At 37.3% G+C, this 23,414-nt stretch overlaps 1 protein-coding gene across 3 annotated transcripts in view; it reads left to right on the forward strand.

Moving 5' to 3' along the window:
- Positions 1-1,457: 1,457 nt before the first annotated feature.
- The window catches only part of LOC126418495 (arginine/serine-rich coiled-coil protein 2-like), a 73,362-nt gene continuing 51,405 nt past the window's right edge, over positions 1,458-23,414 (forward strand). Inside the window, exons 1-4 of one of the 3 annotated variants that reach the window (XM_050085279.1) lie at positions 1,830-1,884; positions 2,047-2,130; positions 2,679-2,770; positions 22,544-22,776. In XM_050085279.1, coding sequence (XP_049941236.1) covers positions 2,705-2,770; positions 22,544-22,776 — 299 coding nt within the window. In that variant the 5' untranslated portion in view covers positions 1,830-1,884; positions 2,047-2,130; positions 2,679-2,704. Of the gene's footprint in view, positions 1,885-2,046; positions 2,131-2,678; positions 2,771-7,981; positions 8,028-22,543; positions 22,777-23,414 lie in introns of those variants that run through there. The other 2 variants (XM_050085280.1, XM_050085277.1) reach the window with 2 other exon arrangements.

Raw genomic sequence — 23,414 nt, forward strand, 5'->3', positions numbered from 1 at the left:
ACGAAAGTTCAAAAAAACTTAAAAATGTCGGAACTGTACGCTCAAAAATACTCTTGAATGTTCAAGCATCCTCTTAAGTACTATTAAATCCACTTAAGTATTCAACAGGGTCCTAATTTTATATTAACTACTCTGAGACTCAGTTTTTCGTTTCTTTGCAGAACACTGAGAACATTTCAAAACATTCTAATGGGAACGTTAAAGGAAACTCTGCAACTTCCTTGAGCGTTCTAAAACATTCAGGAACTATCAAAAATGTTAAAGAACACTCTGTGATGTTCTAGGAGATCCTAGAGCGTTCTAAAACTTTCGATAATATTTTAGAATATTCAGAAACAATCAAGAATTAAAGCTCGATGAGCCTCTTATTTTTTTCCTTCGAAATATATATTAATGCAAAACAGAGGGAAGATGTCTGGTGACCAGCACAATGTGACAGCAACAACTTCAAACACTCATATTTGCACAACAATAACAGCTACCAACGCAAGTACAGTTGTGCGCAACACTCATCTGACACAAAAACCAGTGATTGGTGGTAGACGGGCTCCCACCTCCAACAAAGCCAGCCATCTCGTATCCAATGCGGATTTTGAAAAATGAACCTTTAAATACCGAAATAATAAAACTAAAGTAAATCATTATGTTCTCCTTACTGAGTAATTTAGTGACAGAAAACTTTGCTTTGTTTTCACTTTATTTCATTCGCAAGTAACGTATGCGATAACAATACAAATTAACTACATTTGTCATTTCATTATTTGGTGAGAAAAAAATGTAAATTCCTTGGGTTTTCCGCTCCAGAGCTAGCTATATATAACTGACTGTGAGAAAAACATTATTCTCTTAAATTAATTCCACTATACCTTAACTTCTGCCCTTGTGCCTTATTTATGGTGATACCCTTCTAGGAGATTCTGTAACATTCTGCAACATTTTACAACATCCTCACTCATTCTAGAACGTACTTTCTAAAGAGCCTCGGTCACTTCGGCAGTCGTTTCCTAGCTGAATCAGCGATTTCCTATTAGAAGCCCACTAGTGCGATGGCCTGTTTTGCTTTCTAACCCAACACGCGGTTCCAAACAGAAACCTTCTTCTCGGACATTCTTTCCGAGTAACTGTTGCCGTCATTTGCCGTTGCGTAGTCAATGCAGTAAGAAAATTTACACAGATCTGATCTACTTTATATTGGCAGTATAACTTAAACCCAGCCAAGGTATATTACCAAAAATAGTGAACTTAACTATTTGCGATAATTGTGTTTCATGGATTGAAAAGTAACTTCAGTCGGAGGTCAGATACAGTTTTGAGTACTTAAATTCACAATAGATATTTAGCTATGAAGATCTCACATATTCTTCGGAAACGACATTTTTATCTCTACGCAAAACGAAAGGACTCAATCTAGGAAATCAAGAAAAAGATTTCAAAGTATCGAAGATACAGATTGTTATCGACTTCACGTAAGTGAATGTGTGATGAAAACGCAAATGATAGTAGCCTCGTGAAATTAAGTATCATTAAGTTCTGTGTTTATTTTCGCACGTTCTAAAATTCAAAAAGTTGACAGAAATAGACATGTCACACTATCGATCAAGCACTTTTGCAAACTTTCAAGGCTCAAAGTAGTCGTTTACATACGATAGAAGGGCCTTGTTTTTCTGCCTTTATACATTTAAAATATTAATATCTCGTTTCAGCAAAGGTGCTGTTATGTGATTGAGTGAAATTAGCAATTTTTTACGAAACTAAAGAAAAAAGACGAGGATCAAAGGTTGAGGTATTGTAAAACCTGGACAGAAAGCTAAAGACGCCATAATGGAATCGTTAGCTGGTTACGGTAGCGATGATGAAAGCAACGAAATGTTGCAAGATAACAAGGTAAATTTTAATTAAACTTTGTCGAATGTGATGATAGTTTCTATAGTGTCTCATGACATATTTGTAGTCTTTTATTTTGATGTGTCTCTCTCTCAAAGTTCTACACAATAGGGTGTCTCAATTTGTCTTTATTTTTCTGAAGCATTGTTTATTATTTTAAAGGAACCTATTGGAGGAGGCTCCGACAGAGAAAACAAGCAAGAAGACGACGTCAATTACGATAACGTACAAATGGATATGAGTGAGGTAGGAATGTTTTACATTTGTTAAGTTTAGGCTTATCAAGTCTTTATTGTGCTTTATATGATGTAAGCCTAGATAAATATTTAGGGTACCACAGATTGCGCCAGTAATTAGAATGCCATCCTTTCTTCTATGGCCACTGTTTTTTTGTGCCTCCATTATAGTAAGAAAGGAAGAGCCAAAAATGTCAAAGTTGTGTCAACAAGTGGTGGTTTTCCTGGTGCCCTAAATTTATGTTGTCATAACTTTTTTTTCATGTTGCAATACCTGTAGGCCTGTGCATTTTAGTTCTGAACTTATCCTTTTAAATGCTGTGAAAAGCCTTGGTGTTTCTTGCATCTGGCTTAGTTTAATGTTTATTTATTCATTTAACAAGGGAATGCATAACATATTTGTCTTTTTTCAAAATGTGCGAGCGTTTGACATGCTATTTGGAAATCACTTAATTTTTCAACTCATGTGCCGAAAATGCGGCAATTTCTTCGGAAATGTTTGTAAAAGATCAAAAAATATTAACACATTCTTAAATATACTACCATGTGCATGGACAGTGGCGCCAAAGCCATCGCAAGGCGAGATGTGTAAAGTTCCCAACGGTCTGATCTTCAAAGCAACCATCAACAATGTCACAAGATCATTTTGGGTGAGTACTGTCAGGACAGGTAACGAATATTTACAAAGAGTAAACAGAGAAACTGAATTCAAGTAAGGTCTTTCTTAATTTGTGTAGGTATAATTTTGTCTGTAAGAGTTTAGGCTTATTTCACCATCTGATGCTATGTCAGGTGTGAATTTACCCACTTACTGGTTTGTGAAACATTTTGGGCATTACAATTCGTATGTATTCCCAAAAGGTTTTCCCAAATCAAATGTGCAGAATTACCAAACACATTTTCAAATTGATTTATGGCTCATTAATGCTCACCTAATCAATTTGGAGATGAAGGTATATTGGTGCAGGTCATCCTACTATCTGTGAAAAAAGACTAACCCTGCTGATTACTTTCTCTGTCTTACATTATTATTGAATATATTATTGTAACCATAGACTGTGAGCAAAGGCATAATGTTTATTTTTCAGCATAATGGCTCAGTAACAACCAGTAAGGTTTTAACACATTTTTGTCTCCCAGGAAACTTTTGCTCCTTTAATAGCCCTTGATTTTTCTGCTCTAACCTTTTCTTATCTAGTGTCAGTAAGGTATGTTTGATTTGTTTACTCAAAAATGTGTTACTGGGGAACTATAATTTGGCGTCTGCTGAGTAGGGGTTGCAGGTAGAGCCTATAGGGTATGGTGCGGTTGGGATGTGGGGGAGGGGGGGGGGGGGGCAGCAAGCTCTGCATCAGTGTACTGTAAGTATGCTGTGCAGACAACAGTAACCTGTGTTGTGAGCTCCCACAAACTCTTGCTATCTGACTTCTTTTTCTGAACTGGAGTAGAAGGTAATCCCATGATGGGCCAGCAATCACGACATCACCCATTTTCGAAACAATCACAATGAAAATAGCACATCAAAACAGTGACCACACAGCTCAGCTGCGAAGCAGACAACATTGCAGTCAACATTGACTAGTGGTATGGTGCACAGTTTGCAATGACCATTCGCAAATCACTAAGACATTGATCGGAAACAGGGAGCGCTTGAGACAAATTACAGTTCCCACACAGTAATTTGAAAGACACTGTCACTTAACATGTCTTCTGAGCAGCAACAATAAGATATCTACATTGACAGTGGTGAGTGAGGGGTTCAGTTACATTCTCAGATATAAAATTAGAGATGAGAAAAGCCTGGGTATGTTTCCATGTCCCAAAAAATAAGTTCGAAGTTATCATAGTGAGCAGTAACAACCAATAGTTTACTGTCTTTTGTAAATTGACAATGTGGTGTACTGTCAACAATATTCTGCTTAATGTTCTGTGAATTTTGGATAGGGGGGAGTGGATGTGCGTATTTGGTGTGGTAAGATGTAGAATTACTTTGAATTGTGTGACAGCTTGACATTTGACCACCTAGTATAGGTGAAGTGAACTTTTTTTTTTTTTTTTTGTTGTACTTTTTGTTTTTTCTGTGTATCTTATTGTTTTGATTTCATGATGGTGTCCCCCATTGACTGACGTGTTCCAGCACTACAATCTTCCCTTTTTGTCCATGCTCTTTCAGTGTGTAGTTATTTTCATAATGTGTTCCCTTGAAGTTAAGTTCTGTAGATTTTATTGTAAAATTTCAAAACAAGCTTTTGGACAATTGCATTTTTTATTTATTTTTAAAGTCTGTTGAGCTGATATTTTCTTAATTTTGTTACATTAGGATACTGTGTGGTTATGCTTCCATTGTAGAATATGTAGTACATACCAAATATTGTGATGCATACTAGTTAGAATTAACTTAGAATGGGGTTTCATACTTTGATGTAATTACGTGTGCTAGAATATTTGAGTAAGTTTATGTGAATCTGTTAATTTGCTTGCTTTCTAGTTTATCTGTACCAAGGATGTCCTGCCGAGATTCAGTCTGCACCCATTCCCTTTTACGTCAAGTACAGAATTCATTAGTAACTTTGAAGTAGGGTTGATGTGGCATCAGTCTGTGGATTTACCTTGAATAATGTTCTGTGCTTGTGGGTAGACTGTGAGTAAAGATACATACAAAGCTTCCATCAAATGCTAGTATTTGTAAAAGTCCTGCAGACAAATGTAAGGAGGTTGCTAGGAGAGTTGTGAAGACTTTTGGCTATGCTGGTAGCCTCTATGATTGGTTTGTATTAAATTTGGTAATGGAGATATCTAACCTATAGACAGTAGTTTTTTTTTTTTTTTTTTTTTTTTTTTTTTTAAAGTGCTAGTGAAAAATTTGTATTCATTTCAGAAAGGATTCTTGTAAACAGCATGAGTGCAGTTTCAGACGTTGAGAATTTCTGTTGCTGTGAAATAATTGGATCGAAGTTTATGATTAGCAGTGACACACTCAAATTATTGAATCACAATCCAAGCAGTATAGTTGTATTATAATGCATCCTTGTTTTGTGTCCTTCTGTAAGACATGTTAGACTTCTCTGAAACTTAATTTAGTAGACTTTAGAGACTGTGTGAAGACTGAAGGCATGCTTGATATCAATCTTAAAAATAATCTCTTTTATGGATGATACCATGTTGTTTGCGTTCATGTATCACTGTTGTTACGCTATGGTCTGTGCAAATTACTTTTACTTTTCGTGGTATTTGGTATCTTTAATAATTTAACATGATTTTTATTTACCATTCATTTGGCTGGCTGGTTCATGTGGTTGGATGCATTTAACAAATGGATAAATAAAGCTGCAATCACCCAAGAGGTTGATTATGAACAACAGAGTGCTTCACTGTGTGTTGTCATATAGCATTTTGTTTGCCCATACTTTGCTGAATGACATGAAGCAGATAACCTGTCGCCAGACGAATTGTAACACTAAACATGATGTAAAGTTTTCAGAAATTTGAAGCATGCAGATTGTAAGTCACATAAAGTTCTGCAGAGCAGGTGACTATAGGGCAGATTATAAATCTTTGAATATGATTTGTAACACAACAATGAGCCCTAAGTCAATCTTAGGTGTCACAAACAACCAAAGGATGTGGGGAAATAACACTCAGTTTCTGTTCCAGTTAGTAATAGACTTAATACACGGTAGTTTAACCCAGTCAACTAAGACCAAAACAGTTCAAATAAGGAAAAAATTGTTTAGTCATAAATTTTTGTACTGTGATAGAAGCAAGTTTCTTGAGCAACACACTGCAAAACCTGACTGGTGGAGTATGACTGCAGGTGTGAGGGTGTTGAATAACTCAAAAATCTCTGGGCCTAGGACTAATAGTTTCCATTTTGTAGGGGTGGGTAAAACTCTTTGTTAAATTGAGTAAGTTTGGAACAAACGTTAAACGTGTGTACCACATCTAAGGGGGAGAAAACGTGGGAAGGAAGGTAGGTTTGCGTATTGTGGTCATGTATTTTCCGTTCTTCGCAGGTCTGCAAAGTACAGTTTGCCCAATGACTCACTGCTGCTGGTTATGGCATTGCATGCACACACCCGGGGGGGGGGGGGGGGGTGTTTATTTTCCACAAAGTGCATTAACACTGCATTGAATACATGAGTTAGTGACAATCTTCATTCAGGAAATACATGTTGACAGATTCTATGTAAATCTGTACATTGTTTTACATTCATACAGGGAAAATTGATTCATCATCTTCCTGTATAGCAGTTGTAGTGTTCTTCCAGGAAAGCAAACTTCCCTGCACTGTAAACAGTTCGTTCAGTCTACAGGCAGGCTATAGCTTCCACCATTTCCTATCCAGTACTCGTATGTGCATAGACAAAATAACTTCACTGCACTCATGCTTATATAGTGCAATTATTTTCAGTTTGAATGGCTACTTGTTTGCAGTTATGTGAGATTTTAGGAAAATACATTCCTGTACACAGTGGCTGAGAAGTGTGTTTACTGTGAATGTGATGTCAGTTGCCTACTTAATGTTGGTGAGAAAGGGTTTGGATACAAAAATGTGGCACTTTCCTGCTGTCTATTGTTGAACAGTATATTGTAAAGCCAAGGAACCATGATTTAGTCACTTGGTGGGGAATTAATGAATGACCAGAATGTTAGTGCACTTCTTTCGCTGTTAATAGTGTTGTGGTCCCTGCATAAATCTCTTCCATTCAGGAACTTCTGGCACTTGAAGAATGGGCTGCACCGATTGGAGTCACTTACTATACATCCAAAGTATGTCTTGCAAGGTGGGTATGATTATGTTGAATGAATTCTAGTGTACAATTCCATATGTCAGCCTTGACCAGTGACATAGCTGACCCAAAGGTGCTAGAGAGAGGAAATACTTGAAAATGACAATGCTTATTCCTAAACAAATGAATGTCACACAGAAAAAAGTAATATGCATACGTAAGTTACAATTGTAGGTCACATGAGTAACTACTTAGCCATGAATTTATCACAAATAAATTACGATAAGAAACGAAATGACAGAAAAATGGAAATATACATACATGAAATAAATTATTGTAGTTTATACAATTAAGTAAAAGAATTACAGACAGCTTTTAACATCCACTCTAATACACTGCATAATAAACTCATAACATTATAAAATCATGGTAATAATCAATAACAAATATTGACTCTCCTGTGACCAGCATGGGAAAGCAGAGGTTTTTGGGCAGGACAAACTATAAAATCTTAACAAAACCACAAAAACAAACACACAGAAACATATGCAAAACATGTAGCTCAAATCCATGAAAAATGACGTGGTTCGACAGCTAGAATTCATTTATATAGGTCAATTCTAGATGTCGATTCCAAGATTTGTTATTTTTTGCATTTTTGCAGAAGTTGTGTAGTGTGCATTCCTTTAGGATTTTCATTATTGATATTGCTCTGTCTTCATAGGATCCTGCCCAAGCTCACCCTCGGAAATCGTTCCACATTCCGGAAAAAAACAGCCTGATATTTCTGAGGCCCAAAATTATGACGTGATCGTTACCGTTTTCACTCATTGCAGTTTAAGGTGTTCTCGTAGGTTCCTGCCTAACCACACTTCGGAAATCACGATGTGTTTCGAATAAACGGCATAGCTTACACCAGGTACTAAGACAACCACAGATAACATTTAATAACAGGCCACTTACATCCTTCGCATGGTAAACTAAAGACAGGACATCACTGATCAAAGCTGGTGGGTGTAATGGGACTGATCATGTTAAAGCCTAGAAAAGTAGTCTGCTGTAACACATAGCTTGACTTGTGTTCAAATTTCAGAAGTTCCATAACACCTGGCTGACCTACTTCTGTTGCAGAGGGATCCTCTGGGGCTCTACAGATGTTTGGAGAGCTGAGGCTGGGGTGATGCATCTGATACCCCTATTCTGTGATAAGTATTCCAGACATTTGATAGTGGAGACAATTAAATCAATATTGCCGAATATGTATTGACGCTATGTTACACTTGGGGGTAGGATCTTCAGTGGGTAGACAATTTCAGCTCCTGTGGTTGAGATTTTTTTATATACATAATAGCTTACTTAACAACTGCAAATAAATATTCGTTTAATACACTGAAAATAATTCCACTACATGAATAGCTCAGTGAAGTTATTTTGTCTACTCGCATAAAAGAACTGAACAGGTACAATCGGTAAACTGAAGAGCGAGCAGTGCTTGTGAAGTAGCCTTTCCCTGAAGAAAGCAACAAGAGCCCTTATCTATCTAAAGGTACGACTGCATTGCTATAATGGCAAAGTTTTGAACACATCACAATCTTGTATAAAGGCTGAAGCAACTTACAGCAAATGTGGCTCAGCTGCAAGAGTGCATAATGCTAATGCTTCTCACCAGTAGTTGTGCAAATTGTTCTGCCAACTACTTGGTGTGGTGACAACTGTTTTGTGTCTGCTGAGAACAAGGAATACAGAAATTTTTCGCCAAACAGATACCTTAATGGTAAAACAGCAGACACATTTGAAGCATTACAGCCACCAGTGTTTGCTTTGTCATTGATCTGTATCCTGAAGAAAATAATTACTAAGACACGTAATCCAATCATAAGTGGTACTGCCACACTCACCAGCTGCGTAATTGGAATGTATTGAATTGGCCAAAAGACATAAAGCTGCAGCTAGTGTTAAGTGGATGTGCAGATAATGATAAATTTTTATTTATGAACAAAGAATGGAAAGATCGTTTTTAATGTTTTAATTCATATATAATTCTCTCTCTCTCTCTCTCTCTCTCTCTCTCTCTCTCTGTGTGTGTGTGTGTGTGTGTGTGTGTGTGTGTGTGTGTGTGTGTGTGTGTGTGTGTGTGGAAGGATGATTCATTTAGTGTACAGATTCTTCAGAAGTTTGGCATTTTGCATCTTCATATTACTTCTAGAGTTTTCTTGATATTTCATTTAGAGTTACAGAACTTGGGTATGGTTATGCTGGGTCTGCATTTGAGTTACCCCAAAGTTGACTAATTGGCAGTACAAGTACTGCAGTTTTGCCACATGTAGTGAACATCACTCGTGTGTGTCCTTGAATAGTTTCCAAGAGGTGCATAGGCATCTAGATGTGTGGGACATCTTCCAATCCAATTAAAAACTATCATTTTTAAGACAGCAAATGTCCAGTTTGTAAGGGTTGTTAGTACACAGTAATGATTTTGATAATGTAACTATCCCCCACCCCTTTACACACTGGACTTGCATTCAGGATGACGATGGTTCAAACCTGTGTCCGGCTGTCCTGATTTAGGTTTTCTGCGATTTTCCTAAATCGGTTAAGGCAAATGGTTCCTTCGAAAGGGCATAACCGATTTCCTTCTCCATCTTTCCCTAATCTGAGCACCATCTCTAATAACCTCCCCACCCCCAACCCTTTACCCCCTGGATCCATACTCGTCACCTCCCTATACACCAACATCCATCTTGCCCATGGCCTTGCCATTATCAAACACTATCTCTGCCAATGTTATTCAGACTCCACCTCATTCCTCATATGCCTTACCAACTATATACTGATATGCAACTAATTCTCCTTTGAGAGGAAGATGTATAAACAAATCTGTGGCACTGCTGAGGGCACAATCTGTTGCTGGGCCATCCACAGGAAACCTTCGTAGCTCCCCAGAGCCCTTGGGTAGTTCAGGTTCACTGATGATATCTCTGATCTGGACTCAGGGCCAATATGCTCAATCCTCATACCTCCACAATCTCATCAGCTTCTCTCCCATCCACTTCACCTGGTACTTCTCCTCTTCCCAGAATGCCACCTTCTTGGGCATTGACCTCCATGTCTTGGACAGCTCCAACCACACGTCTGCCCTTATTAAATCCCCTAATGACAGTACCTACATTTAGATGGCTGTCATCCCTTCCATAGCAAAAAAATTTCTCCCATACAACCTGGCCACCCAGTGGATGACATATCTGCAGTGATGAGAATTCCCTGGGCCAGTATGCTTGAAGGTCACAAGAGGATCTTCACAGACAGGCAGTAACCCCCAAACCTAGTCTGCAAACAGATTTCTCATGCAACATCCTCACACACCCCTAATCCTCCCACCACCCTCAAGAATCAGTTACAAAGAAGCACCCCGCTCGCCGCTCGTCTCCCAGAATCACCCTGGACTGGAACAACTGAACCATATCCTTTGCCAGGGCTTTGTCTTTCATCATGTATAGAAATGAGGGACATCCTATCCCAGATCATTCCCACCCCATGCTAAAGTGGTAATTCATTGCCCACTCAACCTACACTACATCCTGATCCACCCATATGTCACTCCCATTCCCAGCCTCTTGCCACAGGTATCATATCTGAAAGCTGCCTTGTCATATATCAAATGTTCTGCAATCACTGGAGAACATTTTATGTCTGTACGACAGCCAAGCAGCTGTTCCTCAGAATGAATGGCTACTACCAAACTATGGCCACCCAGTGGCACAGCACGTTGCTGAGCACAACAGTCTTGATTTCAGTGGTTTCTTCACAACTCAGACCATCTGGGTCCTTCTCCTCACCACCAGTTTAAACGCTCCAGTAACCCTCCTGGCAACAATTTCTGTTAATCCACTGGCCCCACACCCTCCACTCAAAGTTTCCATTTCTTTCTGTCTGCCACATCTCTCTCCCGCATTCCTATCTTAACAAAGGATTTGTTCTGAAAACTAGCAAGTTATCTTTGTCTTTTGTGTGTGACTTTTGACAACTTAATGCTTCTGTTATTCGGTGAGTGGCATCTTTTACTCCTAAATCATTTACATTCCATCAGAACTTTCCTACTATATTTTTGTTGTATTAGGTGATTCTTCTCAGTTCATGTATCAAGTCAGTGTGTTAGTTGTAGAATGAAACTGCTGCTGTGGTTTGCATCATCTGAGTGGTCAGAGGCGAGGGAGCTGTCAAAAACTACACTCTCTCTCTCTCTCTCTCTCTCTCTCTCTCTCTCTCTCTCTCTCTCATAAAGATTTTTTTTTCCCCAATGGAGATTGACATTTTAGTCTAGTTTTCACGTAATAATTGTCAAAGGATGTAGAAGTGCCAAATATTAAATGTTACATTTTAGAAATATTTAGTATGTAAAGAGGGGAATCATCACTTGTATACCAAACTGGACAGAATGTCTGATTAGAGGAATTACTGTAACAACAAAAAATCCTAAGTTCCCATATTTTTCGTGATCAATACCTCCATGGGATGTATTAAATGTAAACATGCAGAGGTTTTTCAGAAATTCTTATTTTGTTAGCCCCAAATCACACCCATTTGCTTATTGATATGGAAGATAATAAATCTTAAAACAGCCATCTTGCTTTAAGTAAAGCACAACTAGGTTCATTTCCTTAGGATCCTATTATCAAAACAATAAAAGACAAATGGTAAGGTTGTAAAAGTAGTAAACAGTAATTCATTCATTGTCAGTCACTTTCTCTTCAGTTGAATAACTTTTTTTTTCCACAAAGCTAAAGTTTTGTTTTGTTGTACAAGATTTTACGATCTTGATACTGGATGTGCATCAAATACAAGTTTAAAACAAGATGGCTGCTGAAAAGATGTCATATTCCATTACTATTAGACTGTGGACCTAAACTTACTTCTTTATGATGCAGAAAATATTAGACTTAATGGTACACTGAAATTGAAGAGAAGAGGTTTGAAATTTCGATAATTTCTTTGGTGCATTGCACCATTGTCTAGTGTATAGAGATGATGTGTATCTGTTGAAAGTTTGAAAAAGGGCTCAAATAATTTAAATATTTGCTGACAGGACTGCGAAATGTTTGAAAATATTATTTTAAATATAGCCCTACTTATAAAATTCTGTTATAATAATAATTGTTTCTAGTTGTCTTTGGAACAGAAATATTTCAAATCTATATAATTGATCTCCAGTTACAATGTATTAATGTAATCTTGACAATTATTTGGCAAAAGCATAATAAACCTTGTGTTGGAATTGTGTTTGTTATATTGTAAAAGTTTTTTCTCCTATCCATGTTTCGTAAAAAGTCTGGAATAATGGCAAGTCTCCCAACTCCAAATATACAGTTGTAAATCAGTGTTTAATACAAGTTAATTCTGAAGCAATTTATGTACAAATTGCTTGAATTTAAGTTTTACACCACCTGCATGTCTGCGAGTGTGTATGACCAAGGTCCAGTGGAAGCAGCGAGTGGAAGGAGAATCCTTATGAAACTGTGATCACCCAACAGCAAAATAAAAACGTAACAACAACAGTCAGAATAAAAGCAGCCTGTTCAAAAGTACACATCTATGATATCAAAAATCTCATACTGGGTAATATTCAATGCCCCATGCTCTGTAATGAGCTTGGATCCTCCCTAGCATATTGTCCGCAAGCTGGTAGTGGTTTTTGCTCAAGCCTGTTCCACACCTCGATGGCCTGCCTGAGGTCATGAGGTTAGCCATTGCGTGAGGAAGATTCCTGCAATGAAGCACTAAAAGGTTCATCTGGTCTTGTGCATGCTCTGTTAGTCTCATGTCAGCAGATATTGCAGACCATCATTTGATTAGAGTGGTGAACGATGAATAAATTGCTGAAATTTTTACTTCAGAACAGGATAAGATATTCGGAGATCTCATTCAAACACTGCACTGAGCCACTGTACATATTGGCACAATACATGATTGATTACCTCCCTGCTGAACTCTTGGGACTGCAGGCCTGAGATGTGCGTTGGCACCTAGCCACCTGCTCACTCTTAGGTATCTGGTATCAGACAAATCCTGCACGCACAGATGAAGAGAAACCCAGTGCCATTGATAATAAGCTCCATTCCATTTGTTTCCTTGTCTGTCTTCTTCACACACCGTTGTGCTTGGGTAATTGTCCTGTTATTTGTAATGAATGCCCATTTGGATTGCATGGAAACTGTTACATGCTAAGTTGATACAGCCTGTTCAATTGCCATCAAGAAGACAGTGTACATTCCTGTTGCATTCTCCTTTGAGCCTTGTAGATAGTGGTCTTTAGCTGGCAGTGTTACCGTGGGAGACCACAATGAAGCATTGTTGCCTTCGTGTGTGGAGATGCAGTAAGATATGCTGAACTGCCCAGAGAATGCAGGTTTATTCTTAACTGTTACACAGATTTCCGCCTGCTTAGCTGGATAGTAACGTGCTTGCCTCTCGTGCTGTGGGCCCAGGTTCGATTCCTGGCCTGGTTGGAGATTTTCTCCGCTTGTGGACTGAGTGTTGTGTTGTCCTTATCATTCATCCTCATTGACGACACGTGAGCCGCCCAGTGCGGTGTCGACTGAAATAAGACTCGCACTTGGCGGCCGAACTTCCCCGGATGGGGCCTCCTGGCCAGCAACGCCATACAATCATTCCATTTTTCTGTTACACAGATGCCTGTACATTGTGATTTCCTGTGGTTAGGAGTTTTGGAACATGAGATTTCCCATCAAAGTACACAAACTAGATGAAACATGGACGATACAGAACTTTTTTTTGTACAGTTCACTGAAGTTAGTTTGTTATTTTTTATTAATACGGTGGTAATTTTTAAAGTTATCTGTAATGAATCAGAGTTTGTCTATTTATAAGACAGAATTCTGTACAATGTTAGAGGTTGTGGACGTGGAAGTAGATTCTTTTGTACAAGCAATAAGTTATTAAAACCTAGCAGTCCAGTAAGAAGGGGAAGGTTAAAATTTAAAAGGGTAGCTGGGTGCACCAACAATTATATTCTCAGAATTTTACTTGAATGAAATTTGACATCTGCCGTTTCACACAGTTTTAGGCACTCTTGAAATAAGTTTGGTGTTATTTATGCTGTGGTGTCAAAAAGATAATTCAGTAAAGATTTAGGTGGAAAAATATTATGTTAAGCCTTTCTGTATTAAAAAAAGCTACAGTATTGCAAGGGCTCCTATTTCCATCTTTACCCCGTTAGTTTAGCTGGCATGTAATACACAAGGTCTCAATCTAAACCGAAGTTATTAAACATTTAACTGGTTAACTCATAATCCTATCCAGTGTATGTAATCATTTTCCTTATCTCCACAAAGTTGAGGGTCTTTGCTTGTATTTATATACTGGCAGCTCAGAACAAAGTTGAAGGCCTTATGTTAATTGTTTACAAAACCACAATAGTTATAAGTAGTTGTTTCACTGTGTGTGCAACAAAACAACAATGGCTTCAAAAGTTGAAGATCCTGCAAATTGTGGAATATTTGCTGTAATTAGATGCATTAGTCTTGTAGTTTGTGGGCCTGCAGTATCGAATCCAGGAAAGGTTTGACAATGGTTTTAAGACTTTCAAGCTCATGAAACAAGAGAGGTGTATCTAGGCTGATGAAATCATGCAGTAAGTGAATCAAAACTGTGGTCTGATTGACAATTGGTGCTATGGCCGTTGAATTTCTTTGTGTTGGGCACAGTACTATCTACATTATTGTCAAAAAACAGCTAAGATAACCAGCACAAGAAAAGATAAATTCCAACAGACAATTGTTTTTAGAGTGCTACGACAAAACAGAGGTGGTTTGTCTTATTGCTGGGAGGGGGGGGGGGGGGGGGGGGAGAGAGAAAATTGGATTATCTACAACCAAAATGAAATGAAAACAACTGCTTACGCTGGGATGCCACTGAACTTCACTAAAACAAAAACTATTTTTCTCCCTGTTCCAATCGGAACACATTAGCCACTATTTCCCTGATGGGAGGAGCATTTTTCTTTTTGATTCAATGGAACATGATTAAACAATTATAGTTGATGCATACTGCGAAACACTCACCAAATACTGAGGCATCATCTTAAAGGAACTTTCAGATCAGACAGCTTGCATTCTCTAATAGCCCACAAAACGATCAAACGTGTTTGACAAAATTGCTCGTATCTAACCATGGATTTACCAAGCAAGCCTGTACATGTTCAAACCATTTTTGTCAGTTTAATCTCACTTTGAAGCCGACATTGTTCATGTTAATGTATATTTTGACAGTAGCAGGAACAGCCACAATTGCAGACAAAGCTGTCCTGGCATTGACTTTGGCACTGTATTTAAAGAAGAAGAAGAAAACACGGCTCTTGTCAGAAACTGGCTTAAAATGATTTACACATGAAAATCTTCTAAAGGAAATAATATTCTCAGAACACGATGATTACAACTTCTTTCTGCGAATGGACAATGAAAGTTTTTAAAACTTGTTAAGGCCCACCTAAAAGAGCAAACTTGCCTGTAAAGTTCGTTCTTATGTAGACACGGATGTGTCAAACAAGCCCGTTCACATACCAAGGAAGCTTGTCAATTTAACCTTACTCTTGAAGCAGATGCTTTCTGTGTATTCTATATATTGGCACTAGTGGTAATGGATACAAATGCAGATAAAGCATTTCTAACATTGCTTCTGGCACTGTGTTTAAAGAAGAAGAAAACAAGACGCTCGTCCAGGGAATGGATTAAAATGAACAATATACAACTGAAAACCCATTAATGGAAATGTTACGCTCAGAATCTGACTGCTCTATAACTTTCTGCTGTGAAAGTTTAATATCTTGCTCAACATCACTTCACTTTCACACTGAAAAAGAAGACACAAGTATGCAAAAATTCATTATTGCCAACTGAGTCCTCTAATGACAGTTCATTAAAATACCACAGCTTGGGATCATATGCCCACATTGTCTATGAAAGAACCAGAGAACTGTGATTTCTTTATTTCAACCCACTCTGCTTGTATGTTTACTGTATGCGTAAAATATTGATTTTGTTCATAACCTCGCCGTGCTAGATATATGGATGGGAAAGGTGTTAGTGATTGTCAGTGCTGTTTTGTTTTTATACTTGTTAGTGTTCTCATAGCTGTGGAAACTCATGATACAGTGAGGTAAATGGTAATAAAACACTTTTTCACCAAACATACTTGGCGACACTTCGACACAAACAACATCCACCGTCTTGTCAAATTTTCCGTCAATCAAATTCCTCGCAAAGTCAAACAAGTTCTATGCTTGACAAATACTTCAAACAGCACCATACACGGTCAAATATTTGGCAAGCACAGTTATATTTAACAAACCATTTGCTCGTTTACGGGGCCTCCTCTTGCACTTAGCAATTGTTACTTCTTTGTACACTTCAAACAGTGGCTTGGTGGAAAATGATTTGAAGATTATGAGAAATTTGAGGTTGCAGTTTCAAGTGGTTCATTTCCCAAGTTGAAAGTATCTGCACAGGGAAGCTGAAGCAGCTAATTCAGTTCTGGGGGGAAAAAAAGCAGATTTGTGAGAAACTAAAACTGACATTAAAAGCTGTCTCCAATTAATATATTTTTATTTATGACAGAATTAGCCCTTATGTGTTCTGAATATGCCTCATATTTGGGAACTCTCCACATCCCTGTATTGTTATGATTGCAGTAATTCTGATGCAGTTATAGTCAAGTGTACTGGCACATATTTGTCATCTTACCTGCAAAAGTTAACCACAATTTTCTGACAATTGTTCTTAAAGGTTTTGACTTTTGAGTGCCTCCTTCTATCTCTGAGATTTGCTTTAATTCTTGTGAACTGATTGGAGTGTTATGCTGGACTGCTTCATATGCAGTACATTCTGTTAAAGTCTATAGTTAGCCATATATGTTCCCTGCACATATTTGTCATTTAACTGAATAGTCACAAACAATGTGAAGAGGCCACTCAACAAGTAAATTAAACGTGCACTTCTGCAGTGCATCTTGCAAATAAGTCTCTCTCTCTCTCTTTAAAGTTGATCAGTGTAATAAAAATAAATATTTTGCCTCCCTCTCTTGATTTTGTTATTTGTGTTGCTCTTTACCGCTACAAAATTTCCTGCTGTTTGAGCTTTTGAGTTCTCATTTGCTTATGGTTCTTGAAAGGTATCTCAATTTTCTGCTGTGATTGAACTGTCAGTCAATTTACACTGTAGATGCAAATTGTGATTTATTTAAGAATATTCATTATATTATCTGTGTGCATCCTGTTTGATGCCATATATGTGGTTTTTTTTTTTTTTCTCCTGGCTTGTGCATACATTAAGGAAACCCATCCAGTAATTAATTGTTTGCTGATGCACGTATACTGTCATGGTACATATTAAAATCCCCACATACCTTAGCATGCCACTGGAGGACCTAAAACAAAACTGTGCAGCCCATTGAAAAGTGGAGTATCGTGTGCTAATTCGTTTTTGATGGCAATGGAAATATTGCAGCTGTGTCAGGCCAGTCCACACAGCTAGAGAAGTTACTTGGATTGGCCAGCAGCAGCTTAAACATATTTGCTGCTGCTGAAAACAGATAGGCATATTATACTTTATTTCTTCAACAATCTTCACCATTTTGTTTTGGCACTGTGCTATGGTACTGTTGCTTTGGGATTTCAAGTGTTCCAGGATTGCAGACAGACAACCAGTTATTTATGTAACTTCGTTTTTTTTTTAAAGTAATAGAGTAGAACCTTGCTAATCCGACCTTGGAGGATCCGACTCCCCGCTTAGTCTGACCATCACATTTCTTGTGTCTCTTTAACCGCCCTTCACATGATGCCACTCAATGGTGCTACAGACGAGCTAAGCAGTGGGTCACCACATATGAACAGTTGGCATGTGTTGTCAGTGTAGCAGTAGCGGCAGCATTGAAGCTGCTTACTACAATAGCGGCACTTGTTGTCAATGGCATTGTTCTTCTCAGTGGGGTTGTGTGAAGGGACCCTTACATATGTGGGCCGCTGCTACGGTCAGGTGTGGACTTGTCAGTGAATTATCATCTTGGGGTATGGAGTGTTGATTGTAGATAGATGTAGTTTGATCAACTTTTTTCTAGCTCAATCAATCAGCGTTAGTGTGCACACATTTGTTTTATATATTAGTGACAGTGTTCTCCTTATATACTGTATTAAAGTGTGTAAAACAGCTATGGCATCAACAGAACGTAAACATGTGACATTGTCTTCAGTTGCGAAACTGAATGTGCTTGAAATGTTAAAGGTGAGTCTCTTCAAAATGTTACATGTGAGCTAGGGGTTGGCATAACAAGTGTTAAAGACTGAAGAACAAAAATGGAAAAACTCATGAAAGTCGTACAGGAATGATTGATGATCAGAAAGAACTGAAAATACGCAAGACTTTAAAGAAGTCTAGAAGTGAAATTCTAGACAATGCTTTATGGGAGGGGTTTGAGCAAGAGAGAAGAAAAGGATTTCTGTTGTTTGGACCAGTCATAAAAGAAAAGGTCCTGATTTTGTATGAAAAATTGTGTAGACAATCAAAAGGAAAAGGTTACAGTGAAGATACCGAACTTGCCAAAGAGAGAATGCCTATTTTTCTCCATAGTATTGCTAATGGCAGTCACAAGATGTCATTGTTTGTGATTGGGAAAAAAAAATAATAATAATAAACGAGTATTCAAAAACATTAATATGGCATTTCTACCTGTTTGTTATCATAACCAAAGGCTGGCCAGTGTGGCCTTGGAGTTCTAGACGCTTCAGCCTGGAACCGCGCAACTACTACGGTCGCAGGTTAGAATTCTGCCTCAGGCATGGATGTGTGTGATGTCCTTTGGTTTGTTAGGTTTAAGTAGTGCTAAGTTCTAGGGGACTGATGACCTCAGATGTTAAGTCCCATAGTGCTCAGCGCCATATCAAAATCAAAAGTTAACATGGATGGAATCCAACCTGTTTTAAGGAATGATTTTTTGACCTGTCATCCCAATAGTTACAAATGATGAAATCAAGATGTAGACACTCCGGCAATTTTTAGCAATTTGAAAACTTTACTACAGGATGTTGAGTCCAGCAATGTGAGTGAGTGAATCAGTACAGCAGTCATTGACTGCACAATGGAAGAAGAATTAACTGATGGCCAAATCATTCATGCTTTAACTCGAACAAGTGATGATAATGAGGAAGATGACAATGAACTTGATACAGATGCTAAAAAGGAATTGGATATAGTCTTTCAGTACATCTCAACGAAACTAATCATCTACCTCAGTAGACATTTTGTGGATCACTAAGTGACGGAACATTTCGACAAAACAAGGTTGTCATCTGCTAAGCAAAAGAACACTAGATTTTTTGGTCCTACTTAAAAACAGAACATTAGATTTTTTTCATCCTGCTTAGAAACAAAACATTTTTTACTGTGTGATTTCTCATGTGAATCTCCAGATTTTGAAAATGCTGGATTAGGGGAGACCAGATGTGCAGGCAAAAACCTGGAAATGTGTTAGAAGTGCTTTCCCTGCTTTATTTTTCACTCTCTTGTAAGGGAATCATTTTGTAACCCCTGAAAATTAATGATTCAGGTTGTCTGCATTTAACAACCTTCTTAGAGCTCTTGTTTTAGTAAGTAAATAGCCTCAGTTTCAAATACTGTATTCTTGGGTGTTGGTCTTCATTAACATCCTCTTCTGTGTTAGTGTTTGAAATCATATGCTGAACTATTTTTCCAGGTGGTCACTCTGACACAGTTTTTCCCTCAGTTTCAACATTTTGTTGACAGGGAACGAGCAATTATATTAACTTTGTTAAATTGTTTATTAATGATTGTGTTAACATTTTTCAAGCCTAGCCCACTGAGGTTGCACTGACAGAGCGTGATCTTAACAATAAACATCAAAGTGGCAACACATGCTTTATAAATGTTGGCAAAATGACTATCATAATCCCTAAGTGTCTCTTAGCAAGTCAAAATCCAGTCATTTCCTAATACCCTGTGTAGTTTTAGTTGAAAGAAAGTTTTGGGCTGAGTTTTTCCTATCTCTCATAAAGACATGCGTTTTGACTTGCTAAGAATAACATGTGGATTGTGGCGTAAGATCATTTGTAGCATTGGTGACAGCTGCTTATAGGCAAGATACTTGTATTTGCTGTCTAAGTTGAGTAATTCTCATATTGGTCGTGCTTGTATAGCCCTATTATTATAGGAAGCATGGGTGGTGGGATGGCTCTATTATTAATTGCCACAGTGGACATTCTTAGGAAGCATCTTCAGACATTTGTTTTATTTCTTTAGCATAATTACAGTATTGTTTCCAAAAGTTAGCATGTAACAAGAATAATGTTTTTTTTGTGAGTAGTGTAATGACTCTCTTAAATGGAGCAATATCAACAGGGTGATAAAAATTAACTTTATGCTGATAATCATAGGTGCTTTCTCATAACTTTTGCCCTCTAGGAATGTATCTGTATAATTTTGTACTTATTAAGAAATCTACAAAGATGTTCATTTATGCTAGGTGAGAAAAATTCAATCTAAAAATTTCAACTAAAATCACACTTTGTTTTAGAAAATGATTTAACATGTAATGCAAGAGTGTATGTAAGAAATTCGTGAGTTTGCATGAAACACTATGTGCAAATACTAAGACAATACTACATTGACATTGCAACCAAGTTGCTGTTAATCCAAACTATGTCTGTTTATCCTCATATTTTTGGCTGTTTCTGCAGCTAGCATCGGTATGTTAAATTTCTTTGTTCATTTTGGGCCTGCGGTGTAGTGTACGTCAATAATGAAATTACTATAAATAAGATCCAGAAAAGCTGCAATATAATCATTCTTTTTTATTTTATGACCATTATGTTTTAGCTTTCATTCGCATTTTCGAGTAACCTGTGACTACAATGTTTATGAGATCATTTACTTACATTATATGTCTTGCACATTTGATTGATTAGATTATAAAGCATAATCTCTGATACCACAGGAATTCATCTATTGCTGGAACACACAAAAGTCATACTTGTAAATTTTCTAGAAATTGCGCTATCTCAAAATTACCTTGAATTCAACAACAGAATTTATTCCCAAGCAGATGGAGTGACTATGGGGAATAGTGTGGAGGGCACAGTAGCATACATTTTCCTTAATACCCTAGAAGAAGAATTTGTTAATTGGCCTACGTTGAATAAAATTATACACTATTACAGATATGTGGATGAGGCACTCATGCTAATTGACGGAAATCAGACAGAGACCCAGGATATTCACCAAGACCTAAACAACTTATTGGCCAAAATCAAATTCACTATGGAAATGGAGGAAGACAATTCCATAAGCTACCTAGACCTCACAATTAGCAAAAACAACCACCATTACACATTTGATATTTATAGAAAATGCACGTGGACAATATTACAAATGCCATCTTCTGTCATCCCAAATTGCAGAACCTTAAATATTTCCACTTAATGAGTTATAGACTAATTTACCTGCAACTAAACAAACAAGCAATAGAAAAACATTTTTTTACACAGTACACAAAAATAATCTGGCCGAACATAGTCACAAAACTGTGCACCAAACACATGGCATCCAATCATAATGCAATACTCAGTGAAATAACAAGGGAAACATCAACTAAACATAAAACAGAGTATAACCAGCAATTTACCAAAATCAGTTATTTAACTAAATAAATGCATTGTTCAAAACCACTGATATACAACTAGCCTTTTGTACTAACAACCACCTCAAAATGAAACTGTTCAGGCAGTGCTAAATCCGTAATAACTTCTACATTGGCCAGACATGACAAAATTTGGATATTGGATTCAAACAGCACATCAGAAATAGTGACCATCAATTAAACTTCTTTCTCCATCTAAAAAATAAACATCACATAGCTGATCAAATCGAAAATGCATTGCAAATACTGCACAGAATACCCAAAAGTCCCACTGTCAACATTCTCAAAGAATTAGAAATTTATATGCACATGCATAACAACCCATAAGTAATATTAAATGGTCATACAGATTTTAAACACACATTCTACGTTAAAGAAATACTGGAACACGAAAAGGGATACAAGTAAACAACACGCAACAATGTCAAAAATCTAACCAGAGGGGAAAAAACATAATCACTGTCTGTTTGCATATACTTGTAAACTATAATGTCACTGTCAAAACATGTAATTTTACCAACAACTGAACACTGACAGTTACATGACAGTTTACTATTGATGTAAAATGGATGTCAAGTTCACATATATAACAGTATGTAATCAATCAAATATGCAAGGTGTATTACGTACATAAATGATCTCACCATCATCATATTTGCAGGTTACTTGAAAGTGGCAATGAAAGCCCAAACAGATCTGTTGTGAAATAAGGAACAATAATTACATTGCAGCTACACTGAACCTTCTTTATAATAATTGGTATGTTTGGTCTAACATGATTCATCACATATATTTTAGTGATGATGATTACCCAGATTTGTGGTCTTGTTCTGAAATCCCATATTCTAGCATTCTCTGGAAACTTCAGCTTGCAGGTTGCTTGTTTTGTCTGGTATTTTTTGACCATATTATAGTTTTCTAACGTAAACTATTTTTGTTAATAAAGTTAATTCAGGGTGATATTTGTGTGAACAGGAATCCAACAACAACCACACCAGTGGTAGCAGCAGTAGCAGCAGCAGTGGCACTAGCAGCTCAAGTAGTGACAGTGAAAGTGATAGTGATAGTGACAAACACTCATCATCCAGTAGCTCACGTACATTCAGCAGTGGTGACGAGAGAGAGTGCCAGAGCCCTAAAGCAACTACTGCTGAAACTCCTATCGCCACTTCGCATGAAGCATCAGACGTTACGGCCACATCGCAAAGGTAAATAGTTCTGTTGTCTGTTATGTCTTATGATTCTTTCTTGAAACACCCATAAATTCTCTTACAGTATTCAAATGTTAGGTAGTTCCTTTTAAAACTTGCCATTGGCACTGATGTCCTTTCTGATTTAAAATGGAGGTTAATAAAATTTTGTGAGCTAATTCACAAGATTTAAACTTGCATCACATAAGATTTGATCACTGGTTCAGCAATAATGTCATTCACTTATCACCTTGTTGAGTAGAATTTTAGTAGTGGCACATTATCCCCATTGTAATCATCAAATTACTGAGATCAGTGAAATATTAAATTGCAGTAACTGAACCTGAACCTGTTTTTTTTTTCCTTTCTTTATCATTCAGTGTGACTCTTATCCTTAACAGATATTATTTTGGGTGTGAAATAGTCCAATAATTACATCCTCCATGGATTAATTGCAAATTTAATAATGAATTGTATTCGTTTAAGTTAATTTCTTTCCTCCCATGGTTTATATTGGCTAAGTGTTTTGTCACACGTCACAAAACTGTATTCTTGAAGAGAATACAACAGTTCGTTACGTGGTGATCTTTTTGAGTTTGCCTCTAGACCCTTAAATCAATTTGACTCATTATTTCTAATACCATAAATTGCTTTGC

The sequence above is a fragment of the Schistocerca serialis genome, chromosome 9 (assembly GCF_023864345.2).
Source record: "Schistocerca serialis cubense isolate TAMUIC-IGC-003099 chromosome 9, iqSchSeri2.2, whole genome shotgun sequence".
NCBI lineage: Eukaryota > Metazoa > Arthropoda > Insecta > Orthoptera > Acrididae > Schistocerca > Schistocerca serialis.